This window comes from Schistocerca nitens, chromosome 1, assembly GCF_023898315.1.
Source record: "Schistocerca nitens isolate TAMUIC-IGC-003100 chromosome 1, iqSchNite1.1, whole genome shotgun sequence".
NCBI lineage: Eukaryota > Metazoa > Arthropoda > Insecta > Orthoptera > Acrididae > Schistocerca > Schistocerca nitens.
The window spans coordinates 931,524,842-931,542,779 of record NC_064614.1 but is presented as its reverse complement, the minus strand read 5'-3'; the positions used below and the strand labels follow the sequence as shown (position 1 = coordinate 931,542,779).

At 37.8% G+C, this 17,938-nt stretch overlaps 1 protein-coding gene across 2 annotated transcripts in view; it reads right to left on the bottom strand.

Moving 5' to 3' along the window:
• Positions 1–59: 59 nt before the first annotated feature.
• Positions 60–17,938, bottom strand: part of LOC126193696 (uncharacterized) — a 71,498-nt gene continuing 53,619 nt past the window's right edge. The window contains exons 3-5 of one of the 2 annotated variants that reach the window (XM_049932709.1): positions 14,070–15,637; positions 1,330–1,467; positions 60–447 (exon numbers count right to left, since the gene is read on the bottom strand). In XM_049932709.1, the coding sequence (XP_049788666.1) occupies positions 367–447; positions 1,330–1,467; positions 14,070–15,637 (1,787 nt within the window). In that variant the 3' untranslated portion in view covers positions 60–366. The remainder of the gene's footprint in view (positions 448–1,329; positions 1,468–14,069; positions 15,638–17,938) is intronic. The other variant, XM_049932708.1, reaches the window with a different exon arrangement.

Sequence of the window (17,938 nt, the reverse complement as noted above, 5' to 3'; positions counted from 1 at the left end):
AACAGATATATAATGATCTTTTTCCCATCAGAAAGAGCTTTATTTACTTTTTTAGGAAAATAAAGTATGTACAAAAGATATAAAGCTGCACTACAAAATAATTGTGTTAAAATGATCAAAAACATTTTTCATAGTTACAATTACAAAAGTTTCTTCAAGAGACATATGAAAACAGTAGCAAAATAACTAAATTCAGGTACATCTAAGTATCAATACAATTTTACCAAATAAAGACACATCCTTAATACAAGCACAAAGTAAACATCACAACAAAATTACATCAATAAATTTTAAACGTTTTCTGACTGTTGTATGAAAAGAACTGTATGCACACAATTAATACTGCAATCAATACTCCACAAAAAACTATTCCACAACCAATTCAAAACTGTCAATTGTTTCACACATGGAGTTGAAACACTTTGCCCATTCATCAGCTTCATTTGTCTGCAATAAAGTAAAAACAAGTGAATGTCAATAAACTTATATTAAACTGGCACAAAGGTAGGAGAATCAAGCAAGTTGAAGTAAATACAATTTTCAAGGTGTATGAACATTAATACAAATTTATCTTTTACTGCATGGGACAATATAGGATCAGATTGCCTTCTTTCCAAAATCCATTTTACCAAAAGACAAATCAACAGACTAGGGTAGTAGCTGAAATATACATCCAGGCATCAGACATTATATATGTAGAAAAATAAAGGCTTCTAAGTGAAACAGTAGGATCGTATCAGCGCAACAAAGAAGAATATAAGGTATATTCATACAGATTTATTCAGGAATTACTATTTGCTCACATTTTCTTTGTGAGAGAGTACAGGGAACAGAGAGAATTAGCTGCACTTTACACACCGACTAACACAGAGTGGATGGCGATATACTGTCATCATGAGAGGATTTCTGAATTGTCAGTTCTTACATAGGGAACCAAAGGCTAAAGTAAAGGCAAACAAACAACAGTAAAACTTTTAGCTGAAAAAAAAATAAATTCTTTGAGTTGACTTACATTTTGATCAGAAATTTGAAAGATTAATTTGGAAATAAGTTCTTTTTCACTACTAGGGTAAACCCTTGCCCTAGGAACAACAATTCTACAGACTTTTCTTGCTTTTCATTTAATTTTGTTGTTATGAAAAATGATACCAACAATATGTGCAGTACAATAAGGACATAATTAAAGATCAAGACAACCCATTGAACAATATTCAAAATATCCAAATGAAAGCATTTTCCAAAAATACTGTCTTCAATGTTTTTTTTTCAATATTAAACTACAAAATGAAAATATTCTACGTATTAATCTACTAGACTAGAAAGTATCACCTTGGGTGGCCGATGTGTTCTTTTGTGCTTTTTTGGGACAATTTCTTCAGCTTCATCTTCAGAAAATTCTTTTGGCTCTTGTACTGGCTGCCTCAATCTAGTCCCAAGTCTTGGTGTTCCATAACTTTTTTGCACAACCTGTAATAATTGCAGTTTACAAAATAAGCAGAACCTCTTGTTCAAATGCATGTGCAGCCACAAAAAACAGTTTTTGCCGTTTCAGACACGGTGCCCCCCCCCCCCCCTTCCATACACAAAGTGTGTGAGTGTGTGTGAGAGAGAGAGAGAGAGAGAGAGAGAGAGAGAGAGAGAGAGAGAGAGAGAGAGAGAGAGAGAGAGAGTGGGGCACGCTAAATGCTTCGGTCCACCATAGCCTCTCCACATGAAACTTTTATTGTGCACATAGCTCAGAACTCTACAATTATTATTTTTGTAATTTTTCCTTGTGTGTAGAAATCAGTAAGTATAATTTACATGAAGAATATATGTAAACGGGGCACTGCACTGCATTGAAAATACTGCTAAAATGTATGGAGGCATTTGAAAGAGGTTCTTACTAGCAACCAGCATCTTCAAATCAAGAATAATTACTGAATTACTTTAACACTGTTACCAAAATAAGTAATTAGTTTTTCTGTATATAAAAATTAGGCTTCACATTTGACACCAAGGAAGGGGGTGGTGGGAAGACTTATTTTGGTTTCCTTCAATAGATGCAATTTAGTATTACCATTATTGTTTCAAGAGGAACATACAGTTCTTTCATAAAATGATTTTTTTAACACATAGCTCTTCCCAGAATTACCTGAAACACCCCCATTTAAAATCTGACTGTTAGAGATCGGATCATCTAGCATCGTTACAGGTTATTGCAGTAATCTGCACAAGTAGCCTTCACTGCAATCCATTTGCCGGTGCAGTAGGCACAAACATATAATTTTATACTCGCTTTTTGGTAAGAGTAAGTAATGCTCGTCATTACTCGGTATAATTTAGTGATTTACTGAGTATCAGCCCACAGCAACAGGGTCGCACTCAGCCGATACAATATTTTCAGTACACCAATTCCTACTAAACTGTTCCAAGGATGACTCTCTGCTGACAGACAATAGCCCTCACTCAGCACTCTCAGCAGTCAACAACGGATTCTTTACCTATCCTCAACCTGTGCGGACAAAATATGGTTTTCTCCGAGTTACGGGACTAAGCATCCCTTATATATCAAACTATGAAGCTTAAGAATGACTTTCAGTTCCATAGAGTTCAACACAGTGAGCAAGAATGACATGGTTTGGAGACTCTAACCTTAATACAGTCAGTAAATTGCTGCAAACTTAAACAGGCTACAATCTTGAATCTGAGAGCAGCAAACAAGTGGTGGTGGTGGTGGTGGTGGTGGTGGTGGTGGTGGGCATACTAGGAGGAGAAAAATACACTAGATACATGAATTAAACTTCACCATAAGATCAATAAAAGATTATTTAAAAATCAGAATGATAGCATGGAAAAGTGAATGTGTGGGTGATAAAACAACAAACAGTGTACGATGTCGCTACACTGAGATGAGAATTATACTGAGTGCACACAAGAAGTCCAAGTGAGGCATAATTTACACATTCATATGTAACTGACTACTCAGGAGGACGTCGTTATCAGGAAAAAGAAAACTGGCATTCTACGGATCGGAGCGTGGAATGTCAGATCCCTTAACCGGGTAGGTAGATTAGAAAATTTAAAAAGGGAAATGGATAGGTTAAAGTTAGATATAGTGGGAATTAGCGAAGTTCGGTGGCAGGAGGAACAAAACTTCTGGTCACGTGAATACAGGGTTATAAACACAAAATCAAATAGGCGTAATGCAGGAGTAGGTTTAATAATGAATAAAAAAATTGGAGTGCGGGTAAGCTACTACAAACAGCATAGTGAACGCATTATTGTGGCCAAGATAGACACAAAGCCCACGCCTACTACAGTAGTACAAGTTTATATGCCAACTAGCTCAGCAGATAAAGAAATTGAAGAAATGTATGATGCAATAAAAGAAATTATTCAGATAGTTAAGGGAGACGAAAATTTAATAGTCATGGGTGACTGGAATTTCAGAGTAGGAAAAGGGAGAGAAGGAAACATAGTAGGTGAATATGGATTGGGGCTAAGAAATGAAAGGAAGCCACCTGGTAGAGTTTTGCACAGAGCATAACTTAATCATAGCTAACACTGGTTCAAGAATCATGAAAGAAGGTTGTATACATGGAAGAATCCTGGAGATACTAGAAGGTATCAGATAGATTATATAATGGTAAGACAGAGATTTAGAAACCAGGTTTTAAATTGTAAGACATTTCCAGGGGCAGATTTGGACTCTGGCCACAATCTATTGGTTATGAACTGTAGATTAAAACTGAAGAAACTGCAAAAAGGTGGGAAATTGAGGAGATGGGACCTGGATAAACTGACTAAACCAGAAGTTGTACAGAGTTTCAGGGAGAGCGTAAGGGAACAAATGGCAGGAATGGGGGAAAGAAATACAGTAGAAGAAGAATGGGTAGCTCTGAGGGATGAAGTAGTGAAGGCAGCAGAGGATCAAGTAGGTAAAAAGAAGAGGGCTAGTAGAAATCCTTGGGTAACAGAAGAAATATTGAATTTAATTGATGAAAGGAGGAAATATAAAAATGCAGTAAATGAAGCAGGCAAAAAGGAATACAAACGTCTCAAAAATGAGATCAACAAGAAGTGCCAAATGGCTAAGCAGGGATGGCTAGAGGACAAATGTAAGGATGTAGAGGCTTATCTCACTAGGGGTAAGATAGATACTGCCTACAGGAAAATTAAAGAGACCTTTGGAGAAAAGAGAACCACATGTATGAATATCAAGAGCTCAGATGGAAACCCAGTTCTAGGCAAAGAAGGGAAAGCAGAAAGGTGGAAGGAGTATATAGAGGGTCTATACAAGGGCGATTTACTTGAGGACAATATTATGGAAATGGAAGAGGATGTAGATGAAGATGAAATGGGAGATACGATACTGCGTGAAGAGTTTGACAGAGCACTGAAAGACCTGACTCGAAACGAGGCCCCGGGAGTAGACAACATTCCATTAGAACTACTGACGGCCTTGGGAGAGCCAGTCATGACATCTGGTGAGCAAGATGTATGAGACAGGCGAAATACCCTCAGACTTCAAGAAGAATATAATAATTCCAATCCCAAAGAAAGCAGGTGTTGACAGATGTGAAAATTACCGAACTATCAGTGTAATAAGTCACAGCTGCAAAATACTAACACGAATTCTTTACAGACGAATAGAAAAACTAGTAGAAGCCAACCTCGGGGAAGATCAGTTTGGATTCCGTAGAAACACTGGAACACGTGAGGCAATACTGACCTTACGACTTATCTTAGAAGAAAGATTAAGGAAAGGAAAACCTACGTTTCTAGCATTTGTAGACTTAGAGAAAGTTTTTGACAATGTTGACTGGAATACTCTTTCAAATTCTAAAGGTGGCAGGGATAAAATACAGGGAGCGAAAGGCTATTTACAATTTGTACAGAAACCAGATGGCAGTTAAAGAGTCGAGGGGCGTGAAAGGGAAGCAGTGGTTGGGAAGGGATTAAGACAGGGTTGTAGCCTCTCCCCGATGTTATTCAATCTGTATATTGAGCAAGCAATAAAGGAAACAAAAGAAAAATTCGGAGTAGGTATTAAAATCCATGGTGAAGAAATAAAAACTTTGAGGTTCGCCGATGACATTGTAATTCTGTCAGAGACAGCAAAGGACTTGGAAGAGCAGTTGAACGGAATGGAGAGTGTTTTGAAAGGAGGATGTAAGATGAACATCAACAAAACCAAAACGAGGATAATGGAATGTAGTCGAATTAAGTCGGGTGATGCTGAGGGAATTAGATCAGGGAATGAGACACTTAAAGTAGTAAAGGAGTTTTGCTATTTGGGGAGCAAAATAACTGATGATGGTCAAAGTAGAGAAGATATAAAATGTAGACTGGCAATGGCAAGGAAAGCGTTTCTGAAGAAGAGAAATTTGTTAACATCAAGTATAGATTTAAGTGTCAGGATGTCGTTTCTGAAAGTATTTGTATGGAGTGTAGCCACGTATGGAAGTGAAACATGGACGATAAATAGTTTAGACAAGAAGAGAATAGAAGCTTTCGAAATGTGGTGCTACAGAAGAATGCTGAAGATTAGATGGGTAGATCATGTAACTAATGATGAAGTATTGAATAGAATTGGGGAGAAGAGGAGTATGTGGCACAACTTGACAAAAAGAAGGGACCAGTTAGTAGGACATGTTCTGAGGCATCTAGGGATGACCAATTTAGTATTGGAGGGCAGCGTGGAGGGTAAAAATCGTAGAGGGAGACCAAGAGATGAATACACTAAGCAGATTCAGAAGGATGTGGGTTGCAGTACTGGGAGATGATGAAGCTTCCACAGGATAGAGTAGCATGGCATGGAGAGCTGCATCAAACCAGTCTCAGGACTGAAGGCCACAATAACAACAACATGTAACTGAGGCAGTATCTGACAACATCATTTTTGTTCTTAAGAAGCACTTTATATTTAATTAGTGTTATTTAAACAAAAGTGAATTTGGTACCTAGTTTACGTGATCATTTATTCTGTGATTCTATTTTGCCTCAGACAGAATAAATCTATATTCCTGAATGACCATCCCAGAATCCAAAGCATGGTATCCACCAATTGCAGGTTTCCTACCTAATGGCTCCTAGATCATAAGCACCTATTATAAAACCCGAGAATGCTGGGACCGCAAGAGGAAAAACTGTTGTGAGGTCCAATACAGAAAGAAAGAAAAAACAAATCTAAAATGTCAAGACGTTATGGAAGATTATCTAAAAGATGTTGACAAGACACTGGAGTCACCAGGTAGAAATCAAATCTCTCGTCATATCACTGCCTTTTAACCCTTTATTTGGCAGTGTTGCTCTCAAGCAACATCAAATTTACGTTGGCCTTATGGGACAACAAACAATTCCCAGTGCCTTTTACTTGCATTACTGCCTCCAGGCAACGTTTCTTTACACACTGCAAATGCCAGTTGTTGTAATAGTTCAAGGTTTTCCACACGAAATGGCAGTTTGTGCAGTGGTTTTACAGAGATCTCCTCGTGTGAACAGCAGGGTGTCTTATTTTGGTTCTGAAAGAGTGGATTTCAATAAACTGGCAGTAATCTTAGCAGATTTTCGTCAAGAAATACCCAGAGGCGAGTTTACAGCAGAAATATGTCAATCTAATATTGTTTTGAATTACGTAAATAGTATAAAACTTTTATGTTGCCTATTAGCAACCCATAGTTGGGACATGTGCCATTAGTATATTACATATTCTTATGGCGTGACAGAGTAGACATTTTTATTTTCGGGGGCTTTTTAGCTATGGATTCCAGAATATTTTATGGAATTAAAAAAGCGAGCGGAATAGTAATTCCACCAGGAAAGCCAGCTTTCTCTGACCTAAGCGAATCTGAGGACTCTGAACTCGAAGTTTTGGCAGACTGTACTGATGATGACCCAGACTATATTCCAGAGCATCAATCTCAGTTCCATAACCCAGTTATACCAGAAACTGATTCTGATTCAGGAAGTGAAATCTCAGAGGCTGAACATGTGCAAGGACCTTCAGCAGTTAATCCTTCTAGTGCAAGTGTCAGTCAAGAGAAAAAGAAAATTACAAAATCAGTCACTTACATGTGGGTAAAGGAAGATCTAACTGCTAGGGCAGAAAGTCTCTCTCCTGTGTTTTCTGATGAAGGCAATACACCACTGGGTTATTTCAGAAGATTCTTTGATTTAGAACTAATTGACAAAATTGTGCAGGAAACGAACTTATACTCTGTGCAATGAACTACCATGTCAGTAAACACCAATATAAATGAAATGGAACAATTTTTCCGTGTTCTGATATACATGGGTCTTGTTTCTATGCCTTCGTACACTGACTATTGGTCTCAGTCAATGATTTGTGGAAAAATCACCAGCATTTTCAGTTTGAAGCGCTTTCAGAAACTCTGCCGATACCTGCATTTTATGAACAATGAGAATGCTGTGAACTCTTCTGACAGACTTTTCAAAATAAGACCTGTTCTTGAGTCAACTGTAAAGAACTGCCATGAGCAGAAACAAGAGTCGGAATTTTCTGTAGATGAGATGATGGTTCCATATAAAAGGTACAAGAGCAGGTAATTAGCACCAATATATTCAAAACAAGCCACACAAATTGGGTTTTAAGATTTTTGTTCATGATGGTGTGTCTGGAGTTTCCAAAAATTCCATTGCAAGAAGAACTAGAAGGATAAATGAAACAGTTCTATTACACAGCAGGAATGCATAAATGTGTTTATAAATTAAATTATTCACGTACAGGAAACCTTTTGCTCGAGATTATCGGCAAACACTTTGTTTCTATAATATGTATAAATGTGGTCTACTGCTGGCAATGTTGCTTGTAAGCAACGTTTCATAATTTTTGTCAAAAATTTCTAAAACTGACTGAATTTTATTTCTTTGAGCATAATAAATAAATATAAGCACTGAAATTTTTTGTTTTATTTTCACTATTTCCCAAATAAAGGGTTAAAAAGTTGCAAGTTTTCAAGAATATTTCCCTGTTCCACAACCTGGTAGTTGTTGGATTGAGAATCGTTTCACTAATGTAGAAATCCACGAAATACAAAGTATAAATCTCTCAGATATAGAACAAGAACAACTATTGGAACTATCCTGCAATACTTCACGGAAAAACATTTTCAAAGAAAATGAACATTGTGTATGAACAGTTGTATAAAAAGGCATTGCAACATTTGATGCCTTTCCCTACCACTTACATATGTGAGCACACCTTTTCTGCTCTTTGTAGTATTAAAATCTTAAAGTGAAATTGTCTTAATGTAGAATCGAATCTAAGATTGATGGTGACAAAACTTATTCCAGATTTCAATGGAATTATGGAAAAACACTAATAATTTCATTCCTCACACTGCTGTGCCACAAATAAGTACAGGATTTGGGGAATTCTTGTAAATTTCACACTGCTATGGCTGGAAAGTAGTAGTTAAGGGACCAGCTGCCACATCAGATGACAGGAGCGGGCAACATTAACATTTTGCAAATGATTCCGCAAGGCAGGTTACGGCACTGCTCACAAGCTAGAATGCATGGCCTGGCAGGCACTGTATACATATGTGAAGTAAGCAGGGCAGCACAGGGCACCAACATGCTGTGAAGAACCCATGTGTTGCAGTTAAAACAGCGCTTAGTGATGTGTGTATGGGCCGAAGTGGGCTGAGGAAAGGTGACGACGTAATTATCAAAGAGCACTCCACTTGTCCTCTCCAGGGCAACTATGTCAGAAGCATAGGGAAAAGTCACCTTTCTGCCCTCATCTAGAACTGGAGAGAATGACGATTGTTAAGTTGCAGGCCAACCACGACGACCTTATGGTGATGGATATCGACAGCCTGCTGACGATACCTCCAACCTCTGCTGCATGGACGAGTCGTCACTGGGGCAGGCACGCTTTGGAGCTACACCGGCTCAAGGAGCAATAAGGCTGCTATCTTCCGCTCTCTGGGTGGCTTGAGCCAGCAGACTGCAAGCTGCCATCTGCAGAGATGGGGTCAGGGTGTGAACTCACAGCCTCCAGGGTGCAGCGCTGTCTGTGGGCACTGAATGAGCTGCTCTGCGTGGATGGATAGAGTTGTGCTTGAGGGAGCAGTAAGCCGTGTTCTGGGCCACAGGCACAGTTAACGCACACAGCAGCTACTTAGGCGAGGCGTGGCATGAATAGGAGCGCTATGTCCACAAGGCTGGGCGACCAGGTGCCAACACTGTAGATTCCTGCATTGGAAAACTGTGCAGCACCATCGCCAAGTCCAGCAGAAGGCCCACTGTGTATCTTCAATGTAATAAAGTCAATGACACATTTGCCTGTCTTTCTCTGCATGCTCCAATGTGTCATCCCTGTCTCCCAAACCATACCTCTCAGTCGTTCCGACATATAGCAACCCCTGAGCTCAGTGGGTTATAACAATTTGGTATCAGAAGTGATTGTTCCACTTTCCAACACAATACATTACTTCAGAAAGTGTACGTCCACATCCAACACTACTTTTTGGTGACAGAATTATTTTTTGTGAATGGTGAGTAAGGCAGTGGCACTTGACGTATGTACCAGCTCAGCACAATGTGGAGCAGTGAGTTAGTTTTATTTATGTTATTTTTTACGTTTGCTCCCTTGAGAGTTACTTGTGCGAGCTAAGGTAGAAGATTTTTAAAGTTATCTTCATGAAGCCAGAGGAACCCGTTGACTTATCTTTGTTTAGAGGTAATGGTGAATGAGATAATTTAGTGCCAGTGATATGTCCATTTTGAAATTTGTCCATGCACAAGTTGCCATGTACCTGAGCTGTAGCAGCTGTTTGTTCTGAATGTAGATGGGTGATGATTCTATGGAAGAATTAATTTGTGTTTACATTTTTTTTTGTGTAGAGTTGAATGGAAGGTTGGTGTTTTATCAGTTGCATTATGGTGAAAATAGAGTACGCAAAATGACGGAAACACGTTAGAACGGCAGATGCTGTTGCTGCTTTAACTCAGTAAGTGGAAGTGTTAACACAACAGTTTGAGAGCACAAAGGAGAGAAATTTCGAACTTAATCACAAGTTAGATGCCTGTAAGGAGAGCCATGATACGTCGCAATCACAGCCTCAGGAAAGTATGTCTGGACTTTCCACACCAAACACCAACGTCTCATGGAGTTGATGCTCTACCTGTCGGAGTCATTATGAATTGTTGATGGACTCCAAGTATATTTCTCATACTGACAATTCCTTTGTTGGGGAATGGCACCTCCTCGGCGAAACGAGTATCTGAGAAGAAATTAGAATTAGTCGGCAGTTGTTACTGAGTTTGCTGACAAATATGAACTCTATTATTGAAATTATTTCCATGAAGTTCTTTGTGTAAATGAACATGGTAAGGATGGAATTTATGACATTGCAGAATGATATGTGCACTTATTTTCAAGACACCAACTTCATGCTGAATTTGTCGTATGCTGACTTGAGGATTCGCAGCTACGGCAGCAAGCACAGCAACCTCAGCAGCTTTGTCTGTTTGTGTTGTATGACGATTTTGAGCTCTTGCATTTAAACTTTTCATTCCATGTAGAGAAATGGGATGACCAAACATCTAGCGAGAAGGTGGTGGCTCGTCAGGAAATTATCTGCTGTACAGTAGTTGAGCCAAAAAAGAATTTTGCCTGCTTACAGCAAATTACAGTACAGGTACAACTGAAGACAAAGTCTGAAAATTAGTCTGTGATCATATTTTTGGCACTTTATTTTACAGGTCCGCCTTGATCACATAAATTTTTACAATTCACTATGACCAGTTTTGGCTACTGCCATCTTCAGATCATAAAATATTCTGATGTTGATACCACATCAGAATATTTTACGATCTGAAGATGGCAGTAACCGAAACCAGTCATAGTAAAATGTAAAAATTTATGTGATCAAGACGGAGCTGTAAAATAAACATACACTGGAGTATAACATAAACATAATAACCATAACATCCCCTAACATTACTAAACATGAAAATGCAAGTTACTGAATTATTTCCTGTCAATGTACTTTCTCTGTGGATCAGCAGCATGTCTATCTTATTGTCATGCATGTACATCATACATATTTACGTAACATAACTGCATTCACAGTGTGTACTACGTTACTCTGATCCACAACTACACTGATTAGCAGTGTACTGTACACTAAAGCAACAACAAATCAGGTGTGTGTGGAGGGGAGAGGAGTAACTGTGTTCACAAGTCACAAATCATAAACAAAACCCACTATTACAGTACATTTGGTAGGTAATGTGTACAATCAAGACAGTAAACAGCTCTGTTTCTTCCCAATCTATGTACTCTTTATTGCTTGCACATCTATGCTCTATTGACAAAAACGGTACAGTGTAATGCATTCTTGAATAGCTCTTGGAAAGAGTAAGTGTATTCTTGAACACAATGTACATGGATTCATTTAAAAAATTAACCTAAGTCCAGTATCTTCCATGTCTATTGGAAGAGACAAAACATATACTCTCAACAAGAACTATCCAAAGATGTTAAAAAGCATTGGTTGGAACAATTTTTCCATTTAACACACCAGAAAAAAGTTATTTTGGGTGAGCAAGACAAATCTGACACGTTGTTTAACAAATGTGTTACTTTTGATGACCAGTGGAAAGTATAAAAAAACTGACCACACAAAGAGAATACATGCTTTTGACCCGAAACAGTATTCAGATTTTCCACATCACTGTAGATTGATGTCCAGATAGTTCCAACTAATAGTCTATAGTAGATTTGTATTGTGAAAACTTCTTATGTACCATATTTACTCGAATCTAAGCCGCACTCGAATCTCAGCCACACCTAAAAAATGAGACTCGAAATCAAGGAAAAAAAATTTCCCGAATCTAAGCCGCACCTGAAATTTGAGACTCGAAATTCAAGGGGAGAGAAAAGTTTTAGGCCGCACCTCCAAATCTAAACAAAGTTGGTCCATTGTAATATGAGACACAATTTAGGTCGAATGAAAGATGATACAGCTACAGTAGTTTGGTTCGAGTCTTAAGCTTAGCAGTTAAGCTTTACCAGGTAGCCATTGCTATGCATCAGGCGCTCTGTCCGTATTTATTCAGGTACCCTTCCTTATTCACGTGCTTCATCTGGTTTGAATCGATTGCTTATTTTTCTCTGATCTGATAAGTGCCGTTCTCTTTGTTTTGGGTGTTTACGTCACTAAGCTGAAAATGCATTACTGTACTGTGTCATGTATTGTTTGTCACATTCTGATAATGAGTGTTTACGGCCTGTCGCCGCTCGCGGCATGGTTTGCTTTTTGAATGCTACCGCCGCTTACAATTTAAAGAGAGAGAGAGAGAGAGAGAGAGAGAGAGAGAGAGAGAGAGAGGAATCGTCTCATTAGCAGAACAATGGCAAGAGACTGCTATTTATTGTTACTTACAGTGCTGCTTTCTTTGATACTGATCAACAATATCCAAATAATAGACTGTGTATGATAGATGATGTTCTGAACGAGAGTTAAGCGAAAATTTTTCTCCATTTGAAAATCTTTGCAGAAGCCTCTTTAGTACATTACATTCTGCACAGAATTTAGAGTCATCTTAGGTTTAAAAATCTAGTCAATTGCTGTGCTTCATTTCTGACTGTATCACTATTAGGCATAAGAATAATATGAATATAAACATTACATGCTATGTATATTCTTCCGCATTTGCTGTTGGCTCACTAAGTTTCGTAGTTTATTAGGCAGACAGGATTTAAATGAGATAGCAACAAACATGAAAGAATACATGGAAAAATGTTTATATTCGTATTATTCTTATGGTGAAGAGAATACTGCATGTGATTCACAATTCATAGAAGTTCATATTAGCAACTATCTCTTCTCACAGGTAGGAAAAAATTCAGCACGTAGAGTTGGCCATATTGACAAACATCCCAAACAGTCTTGCCAGTCAGATTTTCATAATACATTGAAATGCTGCTAAATTCGAAGATGAACAATACGGAATTTGTATTAACTTCATCGGATAATGTATGAAAAGGCAGTGGTCGAAACTCGGGGTGGAGAAAAAAGTTCGTCTACCACCTTTTTTTTAAAAAAAATTTATTTACTGTCGCAGAGGTTTTGGCGTCAGTATTTTTCTTTGTGCCTGCAAAGCATGCCTGTGTAGCGCTACATATATTCGATGGCAGAAGTTACTTGTGGCAGCACCTACCAACATTTTTCAGAACTTTCACTTACTTTGCACTCGATTCTAAGCCGCAGGCGGTTTTTTGGATTACAAAAACAGGAAAAAAAGTGCGGCTTAGATTCGAGTAAATACGGTTATTTTTCATGATGTCATTGTGTCACTTCCAAATAATATAGCAAACAATCATTTTAATTATTGGTACTTTTTAAACTGTTAAGATTACTTACACCTACAATAAAGACTTGGATCAAAAGCTACAAAATAATGGGAATGTGAGGAGGATGAGCTATTCTTACTTTCATTTTGTGACTTCATAGTTTTGTCTCCCCCCACCCTTTCTTTTAATACAGTCTGAATAAGTAGCCAAATTCTATGTCACTGATACAGAGATGCAACTGAGTAAAAATTTAATCAATAAATAATGTGAATATTATTGGTGGTGGTGGTAACAGTGCCAAAAATAACTGATTTACAAAATTAACAGCAATCCTATCTGCTTGTATTGAGTTCATGTTTGAATTTCATCAGCAAGTAGCATACTGCCTAACAACTGCTTCCCTCAATTAAATTTCCCAGCAGAACATCGCATTATTATTTTAATCACTGTTGCCACTGTCCAGGGGAGATATTGAAAATTTATGAGGCTAAAAATATATGATAGATTGTATTAAGTTGATGATATTAGCTTACCTTTACAGTTATTTTGCTTTGTTGATTGGTCAACTTTTTTTTTTGTACTGCAGCAGGTACTGTCTTAAAGAAAATTAAATGCAAGCTTAAGCTAATATCACTGGCCTACTGGCCAATAAAGCAATGTGAATACCTCAATGGCTCACTCACAACCTTACTGACAAACACAATTTATTCTGTATGACTTTTTAGTGAAGTAAGTACCATAAAATTATGGAGTTTACCTTCTTTTGTGGTGAAGAAATTGCTACACAGTCCTTGTGTTTCTTCTGCAGTTGCTGATGTTCACTTTCATATTTTTCATCATCTTGAGACTCGTGAACTTCATCTTCAATATCAAATATGGCAGGTGTGATGGGTTCTTTAACTGGAGAACTGGCAGGAATACAAGGTTTTCTTTTTAAAGTACTGCCTGAACTTTCGGTTTTTCCACTCAGATTTGTTACTGCAGCAGGTGTGTTTCCAACTGTTTGGAGGAATTTTCTTTTTTTAACTATTGAAAGGGCAGGGAATCTGAAAGGCTGTGATGCATCTTTCTTTTGACTGACATCTTTGGGGGTTGAACACTGAAATTTCCCCAACTTATGAGAACTTTTAGTAAATGTCTTAGCTGGTGAGAAATCTCCATCTTCGCTATCAGCATCATCATCAAAACCAAAACAATTTGAAACATCTAGATTTCTTTGTGTTTTGTCACATTGTTGCTCAGCTGTGTCAGATGAAAAGGAGGGCTGTACATTTTCAGAATGACTGATTTCAATATTTTCCTTTTCTGCATTATAGGATCTAGCAGCCACTTGTTTGGCTGGAGTTCTCTCTGTAACTGGAATTGAATAATTGTTTCTTGAATTACCTGCAGTATGCGCTGGACTAAAGAATGATAGTAGTTTCCTTGATACTTCATTTTCTTTCATTCTTGTATCCAGCTTACCACATTCTGAAACTGAAGGAGAACATACCGGATTTATTTCTGCCGTACACGATCTAATTGACTTTACTTGTGATGATGGATGTAATGATGACAAAAGGTTGTGTGTGTCACCTTTACCATTACTTTTGGTGGGTGTATTAAGGACCTGCACAGTTTTCGGAGAACCAACATTTTTAGTACTACTGTTTGGTGTGCAGTGTTTCATTCGCACTCCAGTGCTAGACTTTATTATTTCATCACCTGAAAGATTGTTGAAGTGCACTGTCTTCATTTTCATCTTGGCTGTATGTAAAACATTTGAAAATGACTTTCCAGAAGAAAGGTTCAATTCTTTACTTCCTAACCTATTTTTTGGGTTTGATTCAGGTATCAAATTTTTGGAAATTTTATCTTGTAGTGGTTTTCTTTTCTTCTTTGCTGGTAAAACTTCTTCTGGAGAATCTATGATCTTTCTCTGGACACGTTTTCTTTTACTTTGTTTCTTGGTCTTGGGTTTATTTTCATTAACTTCGCCCTCATCTAATACAAACTCGTACACATCTTCATTTTGACTAGTTTCACTCTTTTTCATAGTGTCCTTTGTCTCTTTGTGGTTAAAGGAAAAGGATTCAGGCAAGTTTTTTCTAGACACCATCAAAGGATTAGTTACTGAACATAACCTGTTCTCAGAATTTTTGTACCCAATTGGTGCATAAACAGAAGACTTAACATTTGCCACACAGCTATTTGTTTTGTCACGCAGCACACACCTTGATGCAGAGATATTTCGTGTCCCCAATTTACTGATAACATTTGGTTCCCCCTTCTTGGAACAGCCAGCAGCTATCCTCCTTGTATATCTGCTGCTGGAAACTAAGTCACCTGTAATGTGCAAACATTTCCCATTTTAATCAGTTCTGTATAAAAACAAAGCTGATGGCCACAGATAAAAAAATAAACAAAAATTTTGAAAGTTCATAAATATGCTACATCAAGTTAAGGTCACAGCAACAAAATTGTGTTGTGCAATAAAGTGAATGTTTGAATGACTGGAGAAGTGGGGTGTGCAACATGTCACTTTGAAGATAACAGTGATTCAATATTTGACAGTGTGAAAACGGAGACAATCTATGCTCGCAAATAACTGTTTTATTCAATGACTGATTTCAATCATTATGATTATCATCAGATTTATCTAAAAAACAATGCGCGTATTTATGAGTAAGAGCATTAGGATAACAACAGGAACATTGATATTATCTGGGAACTATCTAAGGAACAACGTACCTACCTCCTTGAGGTTAAGAAAAATCAGCAAATAAAATAGTCTGCAGGACAAACACAATATTGTGATTTTGATCTATTATTAAACTATCTTACCAAGACAGAAGAATCAATTAATATGATGAAATTTTAATGCACAGTCGTGGACCATGCTATATGGCCATCGTTAACACACTGTACTTAACAGATGCTCTACAGAAAGCCGAGGGGGATTGGCTGCTAGGTATCGTTGACTGTAAGCACTGTTTACAAGGCTCATTATAAACCCCGAGATACACTGAAGTGCCAAAGCAACTGGTATAGACATGTCTATTCAAATACAGAGATATGTAAGCAGGCAGAATATGGTGCTTCAATCGGCAACGTCTATGTATGACAAGTGTCTGGGGCAGTTGTTAGATCAGTTACTGCTGCTACAATGGCAGGTTACCAAGATATAAGAGTTTGAACATGGAGTTATAGTCAGCGCACGAGCGATGGAACACATCATCGCTGAGGTAGTGATGAAGTGGGGATTTTCCCGAACGACCATTTCACAAGTGTACATGAATATCAGGAGTCCAGTCAAACATCAAATCTCTGACAATGCTGTGGCTGGGAATGACTGAAGAGAATCATTCAACATAACAGAAGTGCAACACTTCCACAAATTGCTGCAGATTTAAATTCTGGACCATCAATGTGTGTCAGCTTGTGAACCATTCAATGAAACATACCATATTTACTCGAATCTAAGCCGCACCTGAAAAATGAGACTCGAAATCAAAGAAAAAAAAATTTTCCCGAATCTAAGCCGCACCTGAAATTTGAGACTCGAAATTCAAGGGGAGAGAAAAGTTATAGTCTGCATCTCCAAATCGAAACAAAGTTGGTCCATTGTAATATGAGACAATTTCAGTCGAATGAATGACAATACAGCTACAGTAGTTTGGTTCGAGTCATAAGCTTAAAAGTTAAGCTTTACCAGGTAGCCACTGATATGCGTCAGGTGCTCCGTCCGTATTTATACGGGTACCCTTCCTTTTCCGCGTGCTTAGTTTGGTTTGAATTGATTGCATATTTTTCTTTGATCTGATAAGCGCAGTTTTCTTTGTTATGGGTGTTTACGCCACTCTAAGCTGAAAATGCATTACTGTACTGTGTCATGCATTGTTTGTAGCATTCTGATAGTGTGTGTTTATGGCCTGTCGCTGCTCGCGGCACGCACTACCTCCGCTTTTTTTTTTTTTTTTTTTTAAAAGGGAGGGGAGGAGAGAGAGAAATCGTCTCATTAGCGAAACAATGGCAAGAAACTGCTATTTGTTGTTACTTACGCAGCTGCTTTCTTTGATAATGATCAACAAGAACCAAATAATAGACTGCGTATGATAGATGTTCTGAACGAGAGTTTGGCGAAAATTTTTCTCCATTTGAAAATATTTGCAGGCGCCTCTTTAGTACATTACATTCTACACAGAAATTAGTCATCTTAGATTTAAAAATCTAGTCAATTGCCATGCTTCATTTCTGACTGTATCACTATTAAGCATAAGAATAATACGAATATAAACATTACATGATATGTATATTCTTCCGCGTTTGCTGTTGTCTCACTGTAGTTTCGTAGTTTATTAGGCAGACAGGATTTAAATGAGATACCAGCAAACATGAAAGAATACATGGCAAAAGGTTTATATTCGTATTATTCTTATGGTGATGAGAATACAGCATGTGATTCACAATTTATAATAGTTCCTATTAGCAACCATCTCTTCTCACAGATAGGAAGAAATTCAGAACGTAGCGTTGGCCATATTGACAAACATCCCAAACAGTCTTGCCAGTCGGATTTTCGTAGTACATTGAAATGCTGCTACATTTGAAGATGAACAATACGGAATTTGTTTTTACTTCGTTGGA